Genomic DNA, 21,045 nt, shown 5'->3' with positions numbered 1-21,045 from the left:
GTATGGTGGCCGGGCATTGACCAACAGATAGAGGAGTTGACAAAAAGCTGCGCTGGGTGCCAAAAAGTGCAAAATGCACCTCCGATCGCACCGCTACACCCATGGGAATGGCCTTCAGCCCCATGGCAACGCGTACATATTGACTTTGCTGGTCCATTCATGGACTCCATGTTCCTAATTGCGGTGGACGCACATTCCAAATGGCCAGAAGTGATCAAGATGAATACCACTACTTCAGAAAAGACAATTGCGGTGTTAAGAACAATATTCGCAAGGAACGGATTGCCAGAACAGATATGTTCGGACAACGGACCACAGTTCGTGTCGGAAGAATTCCAAAAATTCTTAAAGAAGAATGGGGTGAAACATTATACCTCTGCCCCATGTCATCCGGCGACAAACAGGTTGGCCGAGAGATTTGTCCAAACATTCAAAAAGGCAATAAAGGCCATGAACGATGATCAGATTCCGTTACAACACAAGGTGGACAATTTCCTAATGGCATATCGAAACGCCGCTCATGCAGTGACTAACCAAAGTCCTGCCATGATGTTTTATAACAGGAGGTTGCGGTCCAGGTTGGACTTGTTAAAACCAAATGTGCGGAGGGAAGTGGAAAACAAACAGTTCCGGCATATTAATAACAAGTCCACTCGAAGTTTCGACGTAGGACAACCAGTGTTGGCAAGGGGCTATGGAAACGAAAAATGGCAGTCCGGAACAATTCGGGCCAGACAAGGACCTCTGATGTACACAGTAGATATTGGTAACAATGTGATAAGGCGTTATGCGGATCAACTGGTAGAATCAAGAGCAAGGGTCGAACCCATGGTTGCGACAGAGACAACTGTGGAAGACGTTAATGAACCTGAAGCATCTACCTCGGCAGGGACTGTACCTGATGATGACGTCCAATACATAGGAAACCAACAAGAAGAGTCACCTCAGCAACAAGAATCAGAGACCACTGAAAGGCGTTATCCAAACCGAATCAGAAGGCCTCCTGAGAGACTGAACCTTTGAACTGTTTATACCTGAAGTTATATATGTATATATGTTATTATGTTATGTTAAATGGGGATATGACTGTTAAGCTAAAAAGGGAGGATTGTGGTGTATGTAACCTGTTCCACCTTAAGAGAACTTAAGCCTGTTCCACCTTAAGAGATGTACTACTTTCTCTGGCTGCTGTATACGTAATACCGGTGGTGACCACCGGTATATAAGTACAGTGTAGTGATATTGTATTTAGTATAGTCCTGACCTCCAACTAGTAAAGACCTGTTGAACTTTATTCTTGTAGTCTGTGTCAGTAATTAATCTTAATACAACTGGAACACACAGACTTAACAGGTAGGACAACTTTTTCAGAGGAATTTTTTCCCCAGAGTATTCCAACTATCCTTTGGAAAAAATGAGTATAACTAGGACTATTGCTGGTTAGCATAGTGACATCCATTGTGAAGAGATGATGGGAGACAGATAATCAATAATTATCAAAGCAGAAAAGTACATCAACGAATGATGTATATAGGTAGATGGAAACTATCAAGGGAAGAGAAAATGGGAATAATTACATTCTTTATACATTTTCATAGCGGCATACATTTGTATTTCATACTAGTAATGTGGGCAGCTTTCTTCAAGGTCAGAGGCGAGCACCATCACTTTGCCACTGACTGCAAAATCTGGGCCAATAAGTTTTATGTATTTAGCAAGATGTGAGATGGTACAGGAAGAAACTAGGCTGACTATTCTTCACTGGGGTGGGGGGCATCATAGAAAGGTAGAGAAAATCAGTGGCTTTTCTTGCACATTCTGCCACTTGGCCGTAGCAAGTTAGAGGTTTGTCCACCACACAAAAGCAGGCTATATTGGGGGAGAAATTGAGTATAGCCCCGTTTGGGGCGCCAGCCTCGCCAGGGCGCTAAAAGTAGCGCCCCGGAAGCGTTTATCTCTATCTACCCTATCTGTTCCCCTTAATATCTTGAAAATTTCGATCAAATCACCCCTTAACTTTCTAAATTCTAAGGAATACTACCCTAATTTATGTAATCGTAATTTAAACCTTGGAGTTCGGGTATCATTCTGGTAAACCTCCACTGCACTTCCAAGGCCAATATATCCTTCCTAAGGTGTGGTGCCCAGAACTGCTTATAGTACACCAGGTGTGATCTAACCAGGGCTTTGTATAGCTGTAGCATAACTTCTATCCCCTTATATTCTAGTCCTGTAGATATAAAGGCCAGCATTCCATTAGCCTTTTTGATTATTTTCTGTACCTGTTCATGATGTTTTAATGATCTATGAACCTGGACCCCCCAAGTCTCTTTGGACCTCCACTGTTTTAGCTTTTCTCCATTTAGAAAGTACCCTGTTCTATCCTTTTTAGGTCCAAAGTGACCTGACATTTGTCTACATTGAAATCCATTTGCCACAGTTTTTCCCATTTACTTAATCTATTGATATCGCTTTGTAATTTTATGCTTTCATCAACACTGCCTACAGTATCACTTATCTTTGTGTCATCGGCAAATTTGGATATATGGCTCTCTATGCCATCATCTAAGTTGTTAATTAATACTGTGAATAGTTGAGGCCCTAACACAGATCCCTGCGGGACATCACTAGTCATCCTGCCAATTAGAATACCTGCCCAATATCCCTACTCTTGTCTCCTGCTGCTCAGCCAATTTCTTAACCAGGTCAGTAATTTGCCTTCAATTCCATGGGCTTCTACCTTAATTAACAGTCTCTTATGAGGGACGTTTTAATTATCCTTAATTATAGACTTTAGTAATTTCCCGACAACAGATGTTAGGCTAACTGGTATATAATTCCTTGGTTTCCCTCTCGCCATTCTTAAATAGTGGAGTGACTTGCACAATTTTCCAATCCAAAGGAACAGTTCCTGAATCAAGAGAACTTTAGAAGATTATAATTGTGGCATCTGCAATGTGCTCACCTATTTCCTTTAAAACCCTGGGATGGAAACCATCTGGTCTAGGGGATTTGTCACTCTTTAGTGTCATTATTTTCTTCATTACTGTTATTTTACTTGCATTAATTTTATTGAGTCCCTGTCCCTGATTCAATATTAGTTTCCTTGGGATTTGCGGCATGCTATCCTCTTCCTCAACTGTAAATACTGACGCAAAGTAATTATTCAACATGTCCGCCATTTCCTTATTATCATTGACAATATCACCGATATCAGTTTTCCAGGGGCCAACATTGCTCCTGACACCCTCTTTTTCCTAATATAATTGTAAAAAAAATTTGTGTTGATTTTGATATCCCTTGCAAGTTTCTTTTCATACTCCCTTTTTGTAGCTCTTACTATCTGTTTTGTGACCCTTTGCTGTTCTTTGTATCTTTCCTATTCACCAGGATCTGTGCTATTTTTTGCATTTTTGTATGCTATTACTTTTAGTTTTATGCTGTCTCTTACCTCTTTAGTCATCCATGGCTTTTTTTGGCAAGTAGAGCTCTTGTCCCTCGGGTATAAACTGATTCTGTATCACGTTAAATGCTTTTTTGAACACCTCCCACTGATCATCTGTCGTTTTGCCCATTAACAGATTTGCCCAGTTTACTGTGGACAGTCTCTGTCTCATCCCGTTGAAGTCGGCCATACCTAAATCTAGAATCTTAGTAGCTGTTTCTCGTTTCTCTCTTTCAAACACAACGTTGAACTCGATCATGTTATGATTGCTATTAGATACATTTTCATGCACCGTTAGGCTATTAACTAAATCTGGCTCATTACTCATTACTAAATCTAATATGGCATGCCCCTTGTTGCTTTTAGGACATATTGTTGCAGAAAACTATCCCGGACACACTCACGAAATTCACTACCTTTCTGACAGGTGCTAGTCTGCTTATCCCAATCTATATGAAAGTTAAAATACCCCATTAAAACCACTCTGCCTTTGCTACATGCTTGTCTAGCCTCTGCATTTATACAATCCAGCACTTCACAGCTGCTACCAGGGGGTCTATACACAACTCCCACTAAAGTTTTAAATCCTTTCCTATCTCTTAATTCTACCCATAAAGTCCCCACTGCCTGCTTACCTCTCGTTATATCCTCTTTTACCATTGAAGTGATTTCATCCTTAATCACTAAGGCGACTCCTCCCCTGCTACCATTTTGCCTATCTTTCCTGTAGACCTTATAACCATGTATATTTAATTCCCAGTCCTGACCGGCTTGCAGCCATTTCTCAGTAATGTCTACCATGTCATGTCCTCGAAGTTGAATTTGCACCTGCAGTTCATTCAATTTATTCCTTATACTCCATGTGTTTGCATAAAGAACGCTTATTTGGGCCACACACCCTAACCTGTCCTTCAGCTGTAATGTTTTACCCACATGTTTCTTATTTCTCTCTCCTGGTTTAATCAGTTCAGATCTTTTACTTTTCCCTTTACTTGTAGTGCCAAAAGTGCAATTTCTGACTGTTACTCTACTCAAGAAAAATACAGTTTGGGCAGGCAATAAAGGATAGTAAGATCAGGGTTTTAAAATAAGGCTGCAGGACTAATCGCAGTTTCAGTGTTGCATTGTATTATTATTTGCACTGGATTTAGTTGCTAAGTATTAATATTAGCCCAGAATGTTTTATGTAGCCAGTTGCAAGGTGGCACAGGAAGAGGTTGAGAGGGGAGGGTAGAGGACAAGAGAAGAGAGAGGGGGAGATAAAATTAATGGGGTATCTTGTACATGCTGCAGGATCAAGGAGCTGAGTCAAGAAGCAGCATTGTCTGAGATCTGAGATTGCGTTGCATCTTAGCCAGGGGGAGTGTACATGTATGTGTGTGGGGAGACTCATGACAGAAGAAAGAAAAATACATTTTCGGCAAGCAATAAAGAATTTCATTTTCCTTGTGTGAAATTGACAGTTTACAGAAACATTTTTTTTGGTATCTAACTTACTTTTTTCTCGTCCTTAAGTGATTACATGGCTCAACAAACAGCTTAATGAAAACCAAATGATGAGGAAGAAAGAGATAATGGGAACATCTGGGATAGTTTGTGCTTCTGGAAGTAATGGTATCTTCAAGAGAGAAACTGTACATCACAATATAGTAAGGACATTGATGCTTTTAATGTACCAATTATGATCTAAAGATACATGCTTCTAATTGAGTCATCATTTAAAAGCATTCTTGCGTATTTAGAGTTCAAGTGTGAGGATTACAAAGCAGTGTGATTTCAGCAGTCAGTGTTTCTTAATTGTGTTATAGCAGTGATGGGAAATGTTTCTGCAGAAAGACATGCAAACCATAGTTTTAATGCTAGAAGCAGAGTAAATTGTTTTTTCCCTGTTTTTTCTGGCAAAATTTCACCTCTCCACCCCTGAAGGCATTGACTCCTTATTAGAAGATAGTTCCACTGATTCCCAACAACGTCCTGCCTCATGACCATTATTCCTGTTTAGTTCTTGATGGTGTCATGGGGCATAACATCCAACCTCCATCCTGCTCTAACATGTGCACTTTCCATCAGGAGTCACTAGCAGCTTCATATGACACGTAACCCTGGCTTTTTTTATTCCCCTCCATTGCCCAGGGGTGCTCGAGGCAATAGTAGTGCACCTACTGCTATCGTGCTGAGATCGGCTACTTCAGCACAAACTGGAAAATAAACCGAGGACTTGCTGGATTTTCCTTCCATTTGCGTTTCTTGTTGCAAATGGGACTTCTGCCCACTATTTGATTCTGTCCCAATTTCCTGGATCAGGGTTAGTTAAGTATTGACTGGGAACTCCCAGTGCTCTTTAGTGAGACTCTGCCTCTGTGGAGGAGGGATATCCTCGGGTTTTATAGCTCACTCATTGCAGTGGCTGAAATGGACAGGGTAAAATTTAAAGGGAGTAGCAACCTCCAAAATATGAAGGGTTCAAACTCGCCATTGTCTCTGTATGAGTCCAGCTACACATGAAGGGAAGTTGGAGGAGTGGGAAGAAGCAAGAGTGGCCAGAACGCTTCCGGTAGTTCCATAAGAGTCCATTCCAATTGATTCTCACTGCCCCAGTGCCTCTTTTATGCAGGTCCTCCCTCTGATCAGTGGAGAAGAAGCAGAAACAGAGGGAAATCCACTGGTTGCTCAAGTCCTGCCCACTTAATGTCATTTAGATGTGGCAGGAATGGCAATAGAAGGGTGGCTGCAGTTATCATCCAAGAGGTGGAGGAAAATATCGTTGGTCATTTTTTAATGGACGAGGATTTGACGCAATGCTCCCACCTGTCCCATTTTCCTTCATTCTTTACAGAAGACAATGTAGATTCTGGACTATATGGCTTTTACATGCTGCCTTTAGCAACTGAGTTTTGGGGAACAAGAAGGACTGCTTTTGTTTAAAAGTTTTAAAACTTCAAATCAGAAAGAACAGTACTTTGTGAGTAATACTGTTTTTTGTTTTACCAAAAAGAAAACTATTATTCAGGAACTCTTGTATCATTTCAGTTTTTTTTTAAGCACTTAACATAATTGCTTGTAAGCAAAACTCCAGTGATGCCATTACGCTAGATGATGAATAGAGAATCCGGTGTTGTAGTTATACTATTGGTTTTGAACCTGATGCACTATATTATGTACAGTATTTTGAAGTTCTAGATTGTACAATTCAGCATGATTTAAACATGTGAGTTTGTCAGTGATATTTGGAATAGTTAATGTGACACTTTGTTCCTTCATTTATTGCAGTCGGAGAAAAATCCTTTTTTAATTTTTTCTGGAACCAGCTATCCAGTTACCTCTGTGATGTCGGCCTTTCCACAACAGTTTACAGCCAGTAGTATGAAGCCACACTATGTTGTGTCAAATGAGCACAGCTTAGGACCAAAGGCAGGCATCTTTGCTTTTTTTCAGTTTTTGGTTGATGTGTCACTTATATTGTGTGGCAGAATCCAGGAAAATGCACTCAGTATACGGAACCATTTTAATCTTAATTTAGAAGGAAATTGAAATGCATTAAACTTAGAATTAGATTCATAGAAAAGAAAATTATATATTGTGAATAAAATGTATCTTAAAGATGTCAAAATCTTGCTGGATTAAGGTGCTGTTATGTTAAGAATAAATAAATCAAATATATGACACATTTGAATTTTGTTTGCTCTAGTTGTGCGAGGGTAAATTTCTGTCGGCTTTCTCCCACTCATCCTACATAAATTCAATGGAAGAGCCACGGAATCCCCGGACAAAAAGCGTAAACCGCAATTACACTATTTTTCTGGTGTTTTCATGGCTCTTTCGGTGGATGAGTGGGAGAATCTTTGTGGAAATAAAAGCCCACTCTATCAAATTATTCCTGACCTCCAAATAACTGATTTTATTTTAGTCTAAAATTCTGTATTAAATTTTGGCCTTAACTAGATTATTTTTTCATTTGTGACCATTACATCTGCCACAATCAAAAATGTTGTTCATTTTTGACAGGTTCAATTTAACTCTCAATTTTCAAAAACAAATATACCATCAATGACTTCAAAACCAAGACTGCCAGTGGGATTATGCACAGCTCTTTCATCAGACAAAGAAAAGTGCGTTGGTGGGCAATGCCATTTATTGGCATTTATGATTACATCTTAGTAATAAAATAACCATATTTACATTTTGGTCAATCCTTACCCCATATTTTTTTTAATGATTAGCAGCCTTCAGATTGACTCTCCTTTTCTTCCTCTTTATAGCAAAGTTAGTGGTTTAGAATCAAAGTATTTTAAGCAGCGACAAGACAGCATCCCTCTGCGAGGACTCTCTGTTCACAATACATTCAGTTCAGGTAGGAACAGTATTTCATGGCAAACATAACATGTGATGTGATCAGTGTCCTTACTTAAATATTTGAATCTAAACCCTTTGATTCTGGGCCTTTTAAAGCTTTCCCAGTTAACTCGATACAGCCATTCATAATGGCTTTGACTTTAATGCTATGTTTTATTGATCTTTTGTGTAATTTTGATGCCAATGTTAATTTGCACTTTGAACCTTTATTTTAAGGTTTGACTAGAAAAAGCACTACTTGCATTATAACAGGGGGAAAACTAAAACATTTGATAGTGGCTAATAATAATGGCACATACTCAACGTTAAAATTATTTTAGATGTATGCATGAGTTTCTATTAGCAGTGAAAGCCATTCTTTATGTAGAAGAATTTACAGATAGTACTAAATGTTCTTAGTTCAATTATCAAGTATATTTTTATTTTGTTAGAATGCCAGAAATCATCCCTATCTACAATAGGGGCACAAACGACTAAATGTGGACAACTTCCTCTAGCATCTGCCTACTTCTGTGGACAAGAACTGGAACCATCTTGATCCTGAAGTAATTTTTGGTGGTAGGTTCATCAGCCCCCACCACACCATAATTACAGTTATTGTGAACTGCACTAACCAGTATTGAGACAACATATTTGGACTGATTGAAGAAATTGCAGTGATCAACTGATCAATTTCTTCAAAGCTAATGATGGTTTAAGCTATAGCTGTTTGTATTGCACATGCGATTTGGCAATTATGGAAAAACCCACGGGGAATATATTACCATTGGCTCATGGTAAGGCAAGGTGTGTAGTGTGTGTGTTTTGTAAACTCTACTTATCATTTTTTCTTTCTGGTCATTCTAATTCAACCTAAGGATGAGGTAATATGCAGTGATTCCAATTTACTAATAGATTAACCTCAGAACAAGATAAAAACCATTTGCAACAGCAGATCTATAGTGCCATGAGATGTCAATATTTATATAGTGGCCACAGATTGCACAAGTCCTCACCAGCACTTATTTCTCTCTCTCTCTCTCTGCAAGGGAGATAACTCATAAGATTGTTGGCTCTCTTTCCTTCTCCCCATCCCCAATTGGGGTCAGCTTTCAGATTGTAAAATTATTTTTTTTGCTAGTGAAGGCTGGACAGAGGGATGAGGTGGCCTGAAGCTGCACATGAAAAACCTGATCTTGGGGAATAGATTTTGAATACAAATTAAATTAACTTTATAATCAGGGTCTGTTAAAGGAAAATCTACACACTTCAGGTCAATAAAGGAGAAATTCTGGAAATAACATTTTGGTCAAAAGTCCTATCAAAAATGCAGTGTTTGACTTTTGTTGGAGACCTAACGCTGATAATATAGCTTTACCTGTCACGTATATTCGGTTTTCAAATTTGGTGTGGAAAAACGTTTATACAGCTTACAATCAGTGTCAAGTTTGACATTACTGGTATTAAATACAAATGTATGCCATTATGAAAATGTATAAAGAATGTAAATAATTTAAGCAAAAAGATTTATTATTTCTTACAAATGGCATTGAATTCATTGTATCCAGTAATACCCGATAAGAACTATGTTAAATAAATACTATGTTTATACTAGTATTCACTTGGTTCTTTTACCTTTCTATTATTAGCTCCGCATATATGAAAATCTGTACCTTGGGCAATGGCACAATTAGCATTTCCTTTATGTTGCATAATTCAGGTTAGGTTTCTTGCATAGTTGTGCTTGGATGCTTTACCCAGGTCTGGCATGGAAGGTGACATCCTATTGCAGTGAGTCTTGAGGTTGCCTGCACCTACAGAGCTCTGCTTAGTAGGTTTGTAAAGAAAGACTTGCAATTTATATAGTGCCTTTCACAACCACTGGACATAATTTATCACTAATGAAGTACTTTTTGAAGTGTAGCCATTGTTGTAATGTAGGAAACGTGGCAGCCAATTTGCGCGCAGCAAGCTCCCACAAACAGCAATGTGATAATGACCAGATGATTTGTTTTAGTGATGTTGATTGAGGGATAAATATTGGCCAAGACACCAGGGATAACTCCCCTTCAAAATAGTGCCATGGAATCTTTTACATCCACCTGATGGAGCAGATAGGGCCTTGATTTAATGTCTCATCCAACAGTGCAGCACTCCCTCAGTACTGCATTGGAGTGTCAGCCTAGATTTTGTGCTCAAGTCTCTAGAGTGGGACGTGAACCCACAACCTTCTGACTCAGAAGTGAGGGTGCTACCAACTGAGCCATAGCTGAAAGAAGAATGTGCATTTATGTAGTATCTTTGGGATGTCCTGAGGACATCAAAGTGCTTTATAGTCATCGGAGTTACTTTTGAAATTTCCCACAATGACAAGTTAATCTGCTTTTGGTTTTGTTGGTTGAGGGATAAATGTTGACTGGGACACCAGGAGAACTCCCCTGCTCTTTGAACAGTGCCATGGGATCTTTTACATCCACCTGAGAAAGTTGATGGGATCCAACATCATCTGAAAGGCAGCACTCCTTCTTCTACAGCACTGAAGTGTCAGCCTAGATTATGTGCTCAAGGGGTAGAGTGGTACTTGAACCCACAACTTCCTGACTGAAAGAGTACTACCATGGGATTGAAAGCGAAGAAAAGCTGTTGAGTCCCTTAACTGAGTGAAGGGGTGTACTAATGCATCTAAAGTGCATACTAATGTACCTTATTTAGCCATAGTTCCACAGGTGGTGGGTGGTATGTTCAGTGCATGTCAGAATTTGCTTTTTCATATTCTGCATGTAAAAGTGGTGATGGGTCAATTTTCATTGTTGGCTAGCAGCCTGGTTGTTATGCCCAGGCATTCAAAATGTTATGCTAATATTAAGAATGAGTAGGGTATAGCAAGAGGTGGTTGCTGTTGGCTAGAGTTCCAAAAGACCTGAAACAATTTTCAAAGAATTCAGCAGGGGGATGTCCAATGTAAATTATACGTGAATCAAAGTGTTCAAGGGCAGAGTTCTGGGTGTGCAACATAGGTATAATTACGATGATGGATAGTTTCAATAAACAGCAACTTCCAGAACTTTTAGAAAGTACAGACATAAGGGCAATGACTGAAAAGATGGTATAGGATAGGGATGAGTTCTGAGGCACAAATCTCAAGTCAGAGCAGTAACACCATCACCAGAGGTCTCACTGATGAGCATAGCCTTAACTCTAAACATTGATAAAACAATGCCTAAATTGTAGAGCACGATGGAGCACCAACCAAGCCAGTGGCCAGCTTTGATTTTAGGAGATAGCAAGAGAACTATGAAAATTTAGAAAAGATTCACACAAGTTTTGAACTAGCTTTAGTGAGTGAACAGCAGTAGATGCCTTTTTTTTAATGAATTACCTGGGACAGTTCATAACGGTAGACAAGTTAGAAACAATGACAAATGCTTAACTTAAAATATTTAGCTTTATTAAACTAAACAACAATGACATATTTACATTGTTTGAGTTTATTTATCTTATGGTCATCAGATCCAAGTAAAACAAGGCATTAAGCAAAATAATAGACACCACAGAATGAAATGTACATTTTCAGGAGTTACTTTATAGATGTTTGACATTATTTTACACAAAGCAATACAATGTTTTTGTTACATTTCAAATAACCACAGGCAATTTAAGAAAGTCAGTATCTGCCATTGAATGTTGCAAATTTGGTACTGTGATTAACTTTATTTCTATTTACCACAAAATGGATCATATTGCTAAAAAGGCCACTATATTAAGAGGACATTCTAACATACAAAATAATGTAATTTTCAAGGCTGTAGGTTTGAAGTTACATGTTTTGATCAGTACAACTTGGGTTGAAGTTAAATAAATACCATTCATTACAACAGCTATAAAAGTATAGAAAACAAAACTTAAAAAGGCATAGAAAGGGTGGCATTAAAAATGTTTGATTTAAATGACAAAACCCATTACTAACAATGCTCCTAGTAAACATTCAACTACTAGCATTTTCAAGACAAACTGCCTTTTAGACTAGCTTGCTGAAGCAAATTGAAAAAGAGTACACATTTCACTCAGGCTATGACAGTAAGGCATTCCAGCACCAATCCCAGTCTGAAATATTCTCATTAACATGATACTCAAGATGAAGTGGCTGAATGAAATAGCTGAACTCTCAAAGCTAGTTTAAAAGTTTGTTTGTGACATATTCTGGGTAAATACTGGAAAGAAAAAGGATTACATGCAGTGTTTTAATTTTATATCTAATTGTCATGCGGCCTCGAATATTTTTTCTTGTCTTGCAGATAAAATGACACAACCAGCTTTCAATGTGTGTTCAAGTGCTTCTACAACATTAAGGCTTAAGTATCTAACCACCCTGGCTTCCACAGTAATGCTCAAAATGGATGTTGCACAAATTCTCCTTACCCGTCCCACTGGGACATAGGATATGAGTCTAGAGCCATATACAGCAAAACACCTCCAGCATAGGGGTATGGACTGACCACCGTTTTATATCTAGGTCAATCACTAATATTCATTACACCTTTAAATAAAGCAGAGCTACACTAACACACTGTGTTTAATGATTTTTTTTTACATGGCACAAAATACATTTTCAGCCATGTCACATGGACTGGGAGTAGCATCAAGTCATAAATCCTCACCAATAAAATAAGCCTCCCAGGGCTTGTTTTAGTAAATACTTTAGTCACTTTGCTTCTTGAAGGCTTGTTCACTTCTAATAATGTAGACCTCCTGATATCATAACTGCACTCCTGCAACAAGTTTGTCTTCTTGAAGGGATCAATACAATCCTGAGTTGCAATGCCCAGATTACTGGATTCAGAAAATCCTATATTGTTTGTAGGTCAACACCACAATCTGAGATTTTTAAAAAAAAACTGTACCCAGTACGTTTTCAGTGTTCATCAGAAGTCACTGTGGGTACTGGAACAAACTGCGTCCTGTCATCATACACTAGTGTCCTGAAGTAGAGGTTCTTTGGCTTCAGCAGGGACTTGTGGACTGTGTGGATGGCCGTGGCTACTAGCATGTTTCTTCCAGTTGCTGGATCTTAAAGACATGTTTCTATACTCTGGGATGAACAAGGCAACAAGCAAAGCCAGCAACACTGAGCATGCTCCAAATAAGAATGGTGGTCCAGGAATTATTGAACTCTGTTTAAAAGAAAAATGTTTTAAAACATGGGAAAAATGCAAACATCACTACACTAATAAAGCTACTTGGACATCAGGAGTGGTGTTATTACTAGGATAGTAACCCATGAAAACATAAAAATAGCTTTAGTCTCCACATGGCTCAGCTATTTAAGCCAGAGAGTAGCTGAGCCAGTGACTTGGTAGGTCCCAGAATTGATTAACATTCTGTGGAATTAACAGATATCAGATGGGACAGTAGTAAATGCTCTACAATTATCCTCAGATTTAGGTTAGGAAGGCCGGGGGGGGGGGGGGAAAAGAGAAATCAGCATGGGTTCACCCTCATTAGAATCTGGAGTGCCTTTTGTGGAGAGCAACTGGAGCCAAGATCTAGCTTTGCTGCGATTCTGCCCACTCTTTTACCCCCCGCAGTCAAATAGCCTGTTGATGTACAATGCCGGTCTTAAAGTGTGACTGGCACTTATAGAACTGCAACCAAGCAAAGAATCAGCATCTTCAGAAAGGGAGAAAATTGGCAGGGGAAAAAAAAAATTAAAACACCTCCTTCTCCCAGTCTTCACTTCCCCTTCATTCTCATTCCCCCACCTAATCCAATGATTTTGACAGTATGGAGGACAATGTTCCCTCTAATTTCTTTTTGGCCCGTGCAGTCCCTTTAAATACTGACAGTCCCAGGGAGCTCCTGCCCTAACTTCTGACAGATATAGTGTCAGCTAACAAAAAGAAAACTGCTGGAATTTAAGTTTATTTTAAAGTACACAGCAACAGAAATAACAATATCCAGACAAACAGAGAAATCAGAGGAACTCTGGGATCACCTGGAACCCCCTCATTACTCTTAAAAAAAAAACCTTTGAACATGTTTTCTGCTTTAGGATTCCCACTTTGAAAGTGGAAGCAATTGATAAAATGCTAGGTTTCCATCAGCTACAAACCAGCACCAGACAAAAAGCTATAAAGCAGGATGAAAGGGCTGCTGCTGGATGAATAAACATGGCAGCAGCCTCCTATTCTGGACAAGTAAACTCACCTGTGGTGTGGCAAAGGTTGCAAACCTGAGTTTTTTTAGCTTTGTGTGTTAAGATAACAAGTTCCCCATATTCTTACAATGGCCATTCAAAAACTCCAAATGAAAAACCTAGTGGAGTTCAGAGCAGACCCAATTTAGCAAATACAATCTTCAATTACCACTGCCACTCGCAGATCGACACATTTAAAGGCACGGCAGTACAAGGGTAAATCTGTGCTCACACCTCTCCACTCTTACCTAGTGTACATTAAACAAAAGTATTTGAAGCATTCACGTCCACATGTACATAAAATAAAAATACATCTATAGGACACTCAGCAATGTGAAATGAGAGAGGCAGGAATCTGAACTATTCAACATTGTTTAATGCAAGCACTAACACTATAGATGAACACTGTTTTAGCGTAACAGATTTAGCAGTGTAAAGCAAGTTGCCAAGTAAATACCTGGTACAAACACTCACACCCTACCTGCTGAGAATGGCTGTCTGCCCTCCTACTGTCAGGTGATCCGGCATCATTCTCTGGTACTTCATTTAGTTCCACGTGAAAAATATAGAATATAAATCCATATAGAGCTGGCCCCAGGCCATTACACAGCCCTCTAATTCCTGTGACCATTCCTTGAACAACACCTACAAACAATCGTAACTGAGTTAGTGTTCAAACGAAACATTATCTCTTTTTTAAATGAAAAGTGACTGTTTCGCTCAACGGCGATCATATTACAGATTAACTCAAGCCACATTTTGCCAGTGCTGAACTATTCCCTGTGGAAATCCAGATAAATGTAGCTGCTTGTAATCTGAGCTGAGATCAATTAGAGGTCATTAAAGTGCAGGTTCCTTTTCTTTTAAGAAAAAGGATGTTTTGCATTTGTAACAAAATGTGCCATTTTGGTGCATGATGCAAAAGGGAGTGAGTGAGAGAGATATGATACATTACAGAGCACATCCCTTATTAATGAAATGTAAACCAAGCTAAAGACTGGTAGAAAAATAATCCTCACTTCAAATTTTTTTTAAAACTTGGCTTCCGAAACCAGTTTGCCACTAGACTTTGGGCAGCCGTGTTTTGTGCTGCCTCTGACTGCAGCTTTCAGAACCTATGATAGGTCGAAGGCATAGAATTCACTTCCTTTAAAGCAGATAATGTGCGAGTATCGGGCACCTGTCGTCAACGGCACATCATCAATGTAAAAAGCAATAGCTAGCATTACATGGAAGTTAAAAACCTATTCTAGACCACACTACAGTTAAAAAATCTAGTATTTACATGAGAAGAACTGTACACCGTTCACTGGTAACAGAAATCCACATTTGTGTCACAATGGCACCTACAAACTCTGGGGGAAAAGATTGAGCATGTGTTCCTCTAATTGAAAGGTAAATATCCCCAGCAAAGTCAAATTAAAATTTCTGCACACACTTTAGAAGTTGGCATTCTGAATTTTAAAACATATTGTCCGATGAATGAAAAGGACTATGAAAGTTACTCCATATTTTCGAAAAGTATCCTGGATCAATAAAAAGGAGCCCATATTAAACCGTAAACTGGAGTCACCAGCAACAGAACTTTTATTTCTTCTAATTCCACAGCACCGATTCCTACAGAAGGAAAAGCTTTACCTTGTTGATCTAGATCAGCATTCCTTGACACCAATGCACTCACTGCTGGGAAAGTAATACTGGACATGGCTGCCACTGCTCCTGCTGCCCACATCATCCTACAGTCAATGCACATTAATGTTACGTAGTTAGGCTCCACAATAGTAAAGGAAAGGGGATAAAAGGACATGGGAACAGGGAGGGCATATGACATTAGGACCATTTCTCAGTGGAAGATCAACAACACTAACTGGATTGAAGAGGCTATTTCCATGTTAAAAAAAGATGCAATTCTACTGCAAAAAAAGTGACACTATGTCTCATCTCTATCATTTTAAACAATTTGCTCATCTAGTATCTCGAGACTAAAAAGTGACACATTAACCTTAAGAGGCAAATGGTACAGGACACACCAGAAAGCAAATACAATTTGTATTGTCACAATACAAATGACAATATATTTCATACATACAAAAATATCACTGCTTGAAATAGAATAACTTTTAAGATGGAGAAAAGTTATTTTTTCACAATCGCAATGGATTTCCATTTTAACATTGTGATGAGAGAAAAATATAAATACATGATAATTCTAAACACAGTATGCAGGTCTATTTAAAATGGTATATAATGATTATTAAAATCTCAAGAGAAAAGATTCAAATGACATACCAAGGCTCAGAGCCAAAGCCATACCAGGCCAACTGCAACATCTGGAATCCCAACCCAAGCAGAATAGTGTTTTTGTTCCCAATGGATCTCATCAGCAAACTCAAAACCGCTGTCTGAAAAGGAAATGCAGATAACTTTTAAACACTATTTTTAGATCAACAGTTTCAACAAATTACATTTCTTGAGTGCTCCTCTCACACAGGAAAACATTGGCGAATACCATTCAGGAGGGGAAAGGAGAAAATGGATAAGGTGGGGGAGGGAGCAAAGGCATTATTGGAGAAATGTTTTTCAGAGGGTCTGAAAGTAGGGAGGTGGCAAGACAAAGGTATCGGAGAGTTCCAGAGGGCAAGGGTGTAGTGGCTGAAAAAGTGACCATCGATGGTAGAGCAGCGGGACAAGGAAACGAGGAGTAGAATATGTGTACTGGAATACAAACATAATGCTGGATTACGCAACAGGTCAGGCAGCATCTGTGGGAAGAGAAACAGAGTCGATGACCTTTTGTCAGAACTGGAAAAAGTTAGAGATAGAATGGTGTTTTAAGCAAGTGCAGAGGCAGGAAAAGGGGAGGGGGGAAGAAAGAATAAAAGGGAAGGTCTGTAATAGGGTGGAAGGCAGGAGAGATTAAATGACAAAATGTGTACTGGAACATGTGGCTGCAGCAGATTGTAATGGTAGGATGGGGTGAGGTTAGGCAAGGCACAGAGTGATTTGAAAACAAGGACAAGGATCTTGAAGTCAATTTGTCATGGCATGGAGAGACAGTAGAGGTTGGAAAGCACAGGGATGACCTATGTGCATAACTTTTACATGCAAGAGTGTGAACTTCAGCATTTTGAATGACGTGGTACTTAGAAATATTAAATGCCAAAGGAGATTCAATGATGTAAACACACCATGCCACAAGTGGGAGAATAAAAGCTAGTATCCAAGATTCCCTACAGGTTGAGTTTTCAATCCCAAAGCATCCAAAGAAGTTCCTTCGAGTAGGGATAGGAAAGGGAATCTGAGGAAAATTTGATCTCCGCTTTTATCCATCTCCTAGGGACTACCTCATTAACAGCAGAGGCTGCCCAGGAAGCTGCTGTATCCCCAACCAGATACTAACATAGGGAAAATATCTGATGATAGTAAGATGGCAAAAGCAATGTTCAGTCTTGCTCATCATTATATAGTTTTATATGAAGTTTTAGACCATCCAGCATATTGTGAATTTAAAATAAACTTCTGTTAGCTGGATTCTTAAAAATATTTTTTTAATTCTTTGTGAGAAGGAAAGACATTACACAACTATTATCTGGAGATAGCTGTTAGCTACAAGGAAGGCCGCTAATGGCACTGTCTGATCAGAATCTAAGTTTGGTTGGGATAGTAGCTTAGGTCTTTGAAATGTTGAACATCTGTGAAACTGGCAGATGCCAGTCAAACACTCTGGAGTTACTCACAGAACCAAGCAAGTGTCAAAAGAAATTGAAACCAACTAGCCAAGGGCTGCTGTTCACACTCTGAATAATAAAAGTAAATAAATAATATAATTTCCTGCCAAATTGAGAGAATTCATTTAATCTTGTGTGCTGTATTGTGCCCTGGACACCCAGAGATTTTGTATGAGGTGTTTTGTTTGCTGTGTCGTCAGTTCAGTTTTCATTGGTGTCGAAGATGATAGCTGGACTCCTGGTAGCCATGGCAGGTCTATTTTTTACCCACACATAAGCACGACATCAGGATGTTTATGAAAGTCCGTGTCCTCCAAAAGCCTTGCAGATTATTACATATAGTAAGAAATATTGGCCCTGAATTTGTGGTCAGCAGCAAAGCAAAGGCGTTCGCTGATGGCCCCAAAATACACTTCATACAAGGATCTCGCAATCCGTGTCCAGAACTTCGGGTTTTCCGACCTTGAATTCAATTCAATGGAACTTAATGGGGATCCCCTTGTGTGAAATTCTGTGACATCAACAGGCTGTCTAAGTAGCCAATCAAAAGGCAGAATTCTCAGACAGCAAACAAGGAAGTGAGTAAGCCCTTTTAATTCTAACTTTTTAAAAGAGTTAGAGAGCGCAAAAGATTGAGGTTCTCACATGGGGAAAAGGCAAACCTAAAATAAAAATGCACAAACTTTAAAAAAATTAACATTTTTTGAAAAGTTTGTTTAAAATTTTAATTTTAATTAAAATGGACAAATTTCACATTGCACAAAATTAGTTTTCCACGCCCTTAACATTTGTTTAGCAGTCAATACGCTGATAAAACCCCGGTTGCACCTCATCCCTTTGGGTCTAACTTTTAGTGGGGAATTTAACAGCGTACTTAGAAGTTCTCATCAGTTCCAATGATTTACGAGATTTCACTGATTACCGGCACCATTTCGGGGTGGGGGGTTACAGCGCAACCAGTTTCGGAGTCGTCATTGACAGACCGCAACTTCGGGATTTCCGCAAGCGTATGTGGCAAAATCCTGAAGTTGCGGTCAGTTTCAAAGCCGAGCCGTCATACCGACTACAAATTCAGGGTCATTCTCTGAAGAAGATATTTAAATTATTGTGCTCCGACTGAATCTTTACTGTTTTCTAAATATTTGCACTGATAGTCTCCCTCTATATTATTTTGCTGCTCTGTAATTATAATTTTTGTAAATAAATTTGATTACTAGTTTTAGCCAGAATGGACAGGAAAGCATGGTGGGTGCAATGTCCTGCATGAAATATTTTGGGAAATGGTATTAATTATAGGGCATGCTACTCCCATTTATGACGTGTACGAAGGTGCATATTTCAGATCAAAGGAGCCATGGGTGTGCTTATGTAAACTCCCTTTCACTGGGAACATGGAGGCCAATTGTATCTGTACCTTACAAGAGCCAGTCTTGCAAGATTCAGTATGGTTACTTATAGTGTGTGAAATATAACGGTAATGGGGTTTTTCTTAAAATAAGTACCATATGAGGCTGTAACTGGATACTTACTTGTGCAATAATGGACAGGATTCCAAGGACAGCTATAAAGGCTGTCACACTTTCTGATGAAAATCTCATGACCTATCAGGACAACAAAAAAAATATTAAATGCGCTGTAGTTTTCAATCTGTTAAATCTAAATGCTATATAACTATCATTTGATACAAAAAATGGTATAGCTGTCTAATTAAATAATTCATTTCCTGTAGAATTTTCTGCATATTCATATCAAAAATAAATCCCAGGAATAAATTGAACATCATAGATTGAGACAACAACCACCACCACCAATAGGCTAGGAACATAGGAACAGGAGTGGGCCATTTAGCCCCTCAAGCCTGTTCCACCATTCAATGAGATCATGGCTGATCTGCAACCATATTCCACATACCCTCCTTTGGCCCATATCCCTTACTACCTGTGGTTAACAAAAAGCAATCAATCTCCGATTTAAAATTAACAATTGATCTAGCATCAGTTGCCATTTGCGGAAGAGTTCCAAATTCTACCACCGTGTGTGTAGAAGTGTTTCCTAACTTCACTCCCGAAAGGTCTGGCTCTAATTTTTAAGACTATGACCCCTAGTCCGAGAATCCCCAACCGGTGGAAATAGTTTCTCTCTATTGACCCTATCTGTTCCCCTTAACATCTAGAAAACTTCAATCAGATCACCCCTTAACCTTCTAAATTCTAGGGAATACAGCCCTAATTCGTGTAACCTCTCCTCGTAACTTAACCCTTGGAGTCCGGGTATCATTCTGGTAAACCTACACTGCACTCCATCCAAGGTCAATATATCCTTCCTAAGGTGTGGTGCCCAGAACTGCTCACAGTACTCCAGGTGAGGTCTAACCAGGGTTTTGTATAGCTGCAGCTTAACTTCTACCCTCTTGTATTCTAGTCCTCTAGATATAAAGGCCAGCATTCCATTAGCCTTTTTGATTATTTTCTGTACCTGTTCGTGACATTTTAATGATCTATGAACCTGGACCCCCAAATCTCTTTGGACCTCCATTTTTTTTTTTTTTTTTTTTTTTATGCTTTTCTCCATTTAGAAAGTACCCTGTTCTATCCTTTTTTGGTCCAAAGTGGATGACCACATATTTACTTACACTAAAATCCATTTGCCACAGTTTTGCCCATTCACTTAATCTGTTGATATCCCTTTGTAATTTTATGCTTTCATCTACACTAGCTACAATGCCGCTTTTTTAAAATGTGTTTTTATGGGATGTGGCCATCGCAGGCAAGGCCAGCATTTATTGCCCATCCCTAATTGCCCTTGAGAAGGTGGTGGTGAGCTGCCTTCTTGAACTGCTGCAGTCCGTGTTGTGAAGGTACTCCCACAGTGCTGTTAGGGAGGGAGTTCCAGGATTTTGACCCAGTGACGATGAAGGATTGGCAATATACTTCTAAGTCAGGATGGTGTGTGACTTGAGGGGAACTTGGAGGTGGTGGTGTTCCTATGCGCCTGCTGCCCTTGTCCTTCTAGTTGGAAGAGGTTGCGGGTTTGGGAGTTGCTGCAGTGCATCTTGTAGATGGTACACACTGCAGCCACGGTACACTGGTGGTGGAGGGAGTGAATGTTTAAGGTGGTGAATGGGGCGCCAATCAAGCGAGCTGCTTTGTCCTGGATGGTGTCGAGCTTCTTGAGTGCTGTTGGAGCTGTACTCATCCAGGCAAGTGCAGAGTATTCCATCACACTCCTTACTTGTGCCTTGTAGATGGTGGAAAGGCTTTGGGGAGTCAGGAGGTGAGACACTTGCTGCAGAATACCTAGCCTCTGACCTGCTCTTGTTGCCACAGTATTTTATGTGGCTGGTCCAG

General features: G+C 39.4%; 2 protein-coding genes across 3 annotated transcripts in view; one reads left to right on the top strand and one right to left on the bottom strand.

Moving 5' to 3' along the window:
- LOC147121913 (spindle assembly abnormal protein 6 homolog) overlaps positions 1–9,394 on the top strand; it is an 84,673-nt gene extending 75,279 nt beyond the window's left edge. For both annotated transcript variants that reach the window (XM_085982478.1, XM_085982479.1), the window contains 5 exons: positions 4,961–5,094; positions 6,716–6,856; positions 7,451–7,554; positions 7,705–7,796; positions 8,230–9,394. In XM_085982478.1, the coding sequence (XP_085838604.1) occupies positions 4,961–5,094; positions 6,716–6,856; positions 7,451–7,554; positions 7,705–7,796; positions 8,230–8,336 (578 nt within the window). In that variant the 3' untranslated portion in view covers positions 8,337–9,394. The remainder of the gene's footprint in view (positions 1–4,960; positions 5,095–6,715; positions 6,857–7,450; positions 7,555–7,704; positions 7,797–8,229) is intronic.
- A 1,809-nt stretch (positions 9,395–11,203) lies between these two features.
- Positions 11,204–21,045, bottom strand: part of slc71a1-1 (solute carrier family 71 member 1-1) — a 31,357-nt gene continuing 21,515 nt past the window's right edge. Inside the window, exons 8-12 of the mRNA XM_085982480.1 lie at positions 19,228–19,299; positions 16,260–16,372; positions 15,609–15,706; positions 14,452–14,615; positions 11,204–12,948 (exon numbers count right to left, since the gene is read on the bottom strand). Of these exons, the coding sequence (XP_085838606.1) occupies positions 12,742–12,948; positions 14,452–14,615; positions 15,609–15,706; positions 16,260–16,372; positions 19,228–19,299 (654 nt within the window). The 3' untranslated portion in view covers positions 11,204–12,741. The remainder of the gene's footprint in view (positions 12,949–14,451; positions 14,616–15,608; positions 15,707–16,259; positions 16,373–19,227; positions 19,300–21,045) is intronic.

This window comes from Somniosus microcephalus, chromosome 3, assembly GCF_052327205.1.
Source record: "Somniosus microcephalus isolate GS21.2 chromosome 3, FLI_Smic_1.0, whole genome shotgun sequence".
In the NCBI taxonomy this organism is placed as follows: domain Eukaryota; kingdom Metazoa; phylum Chordata; class Chondrichthyes; order Squaliformes; family Somniosidae; genus Somniosus; species Somniosus microcephalus.
The sequence above is the reverse complement of the archived record's forward strand: the minus strand, read 5'-3'. Positions and strand labels throughout refer to the sequence as shown.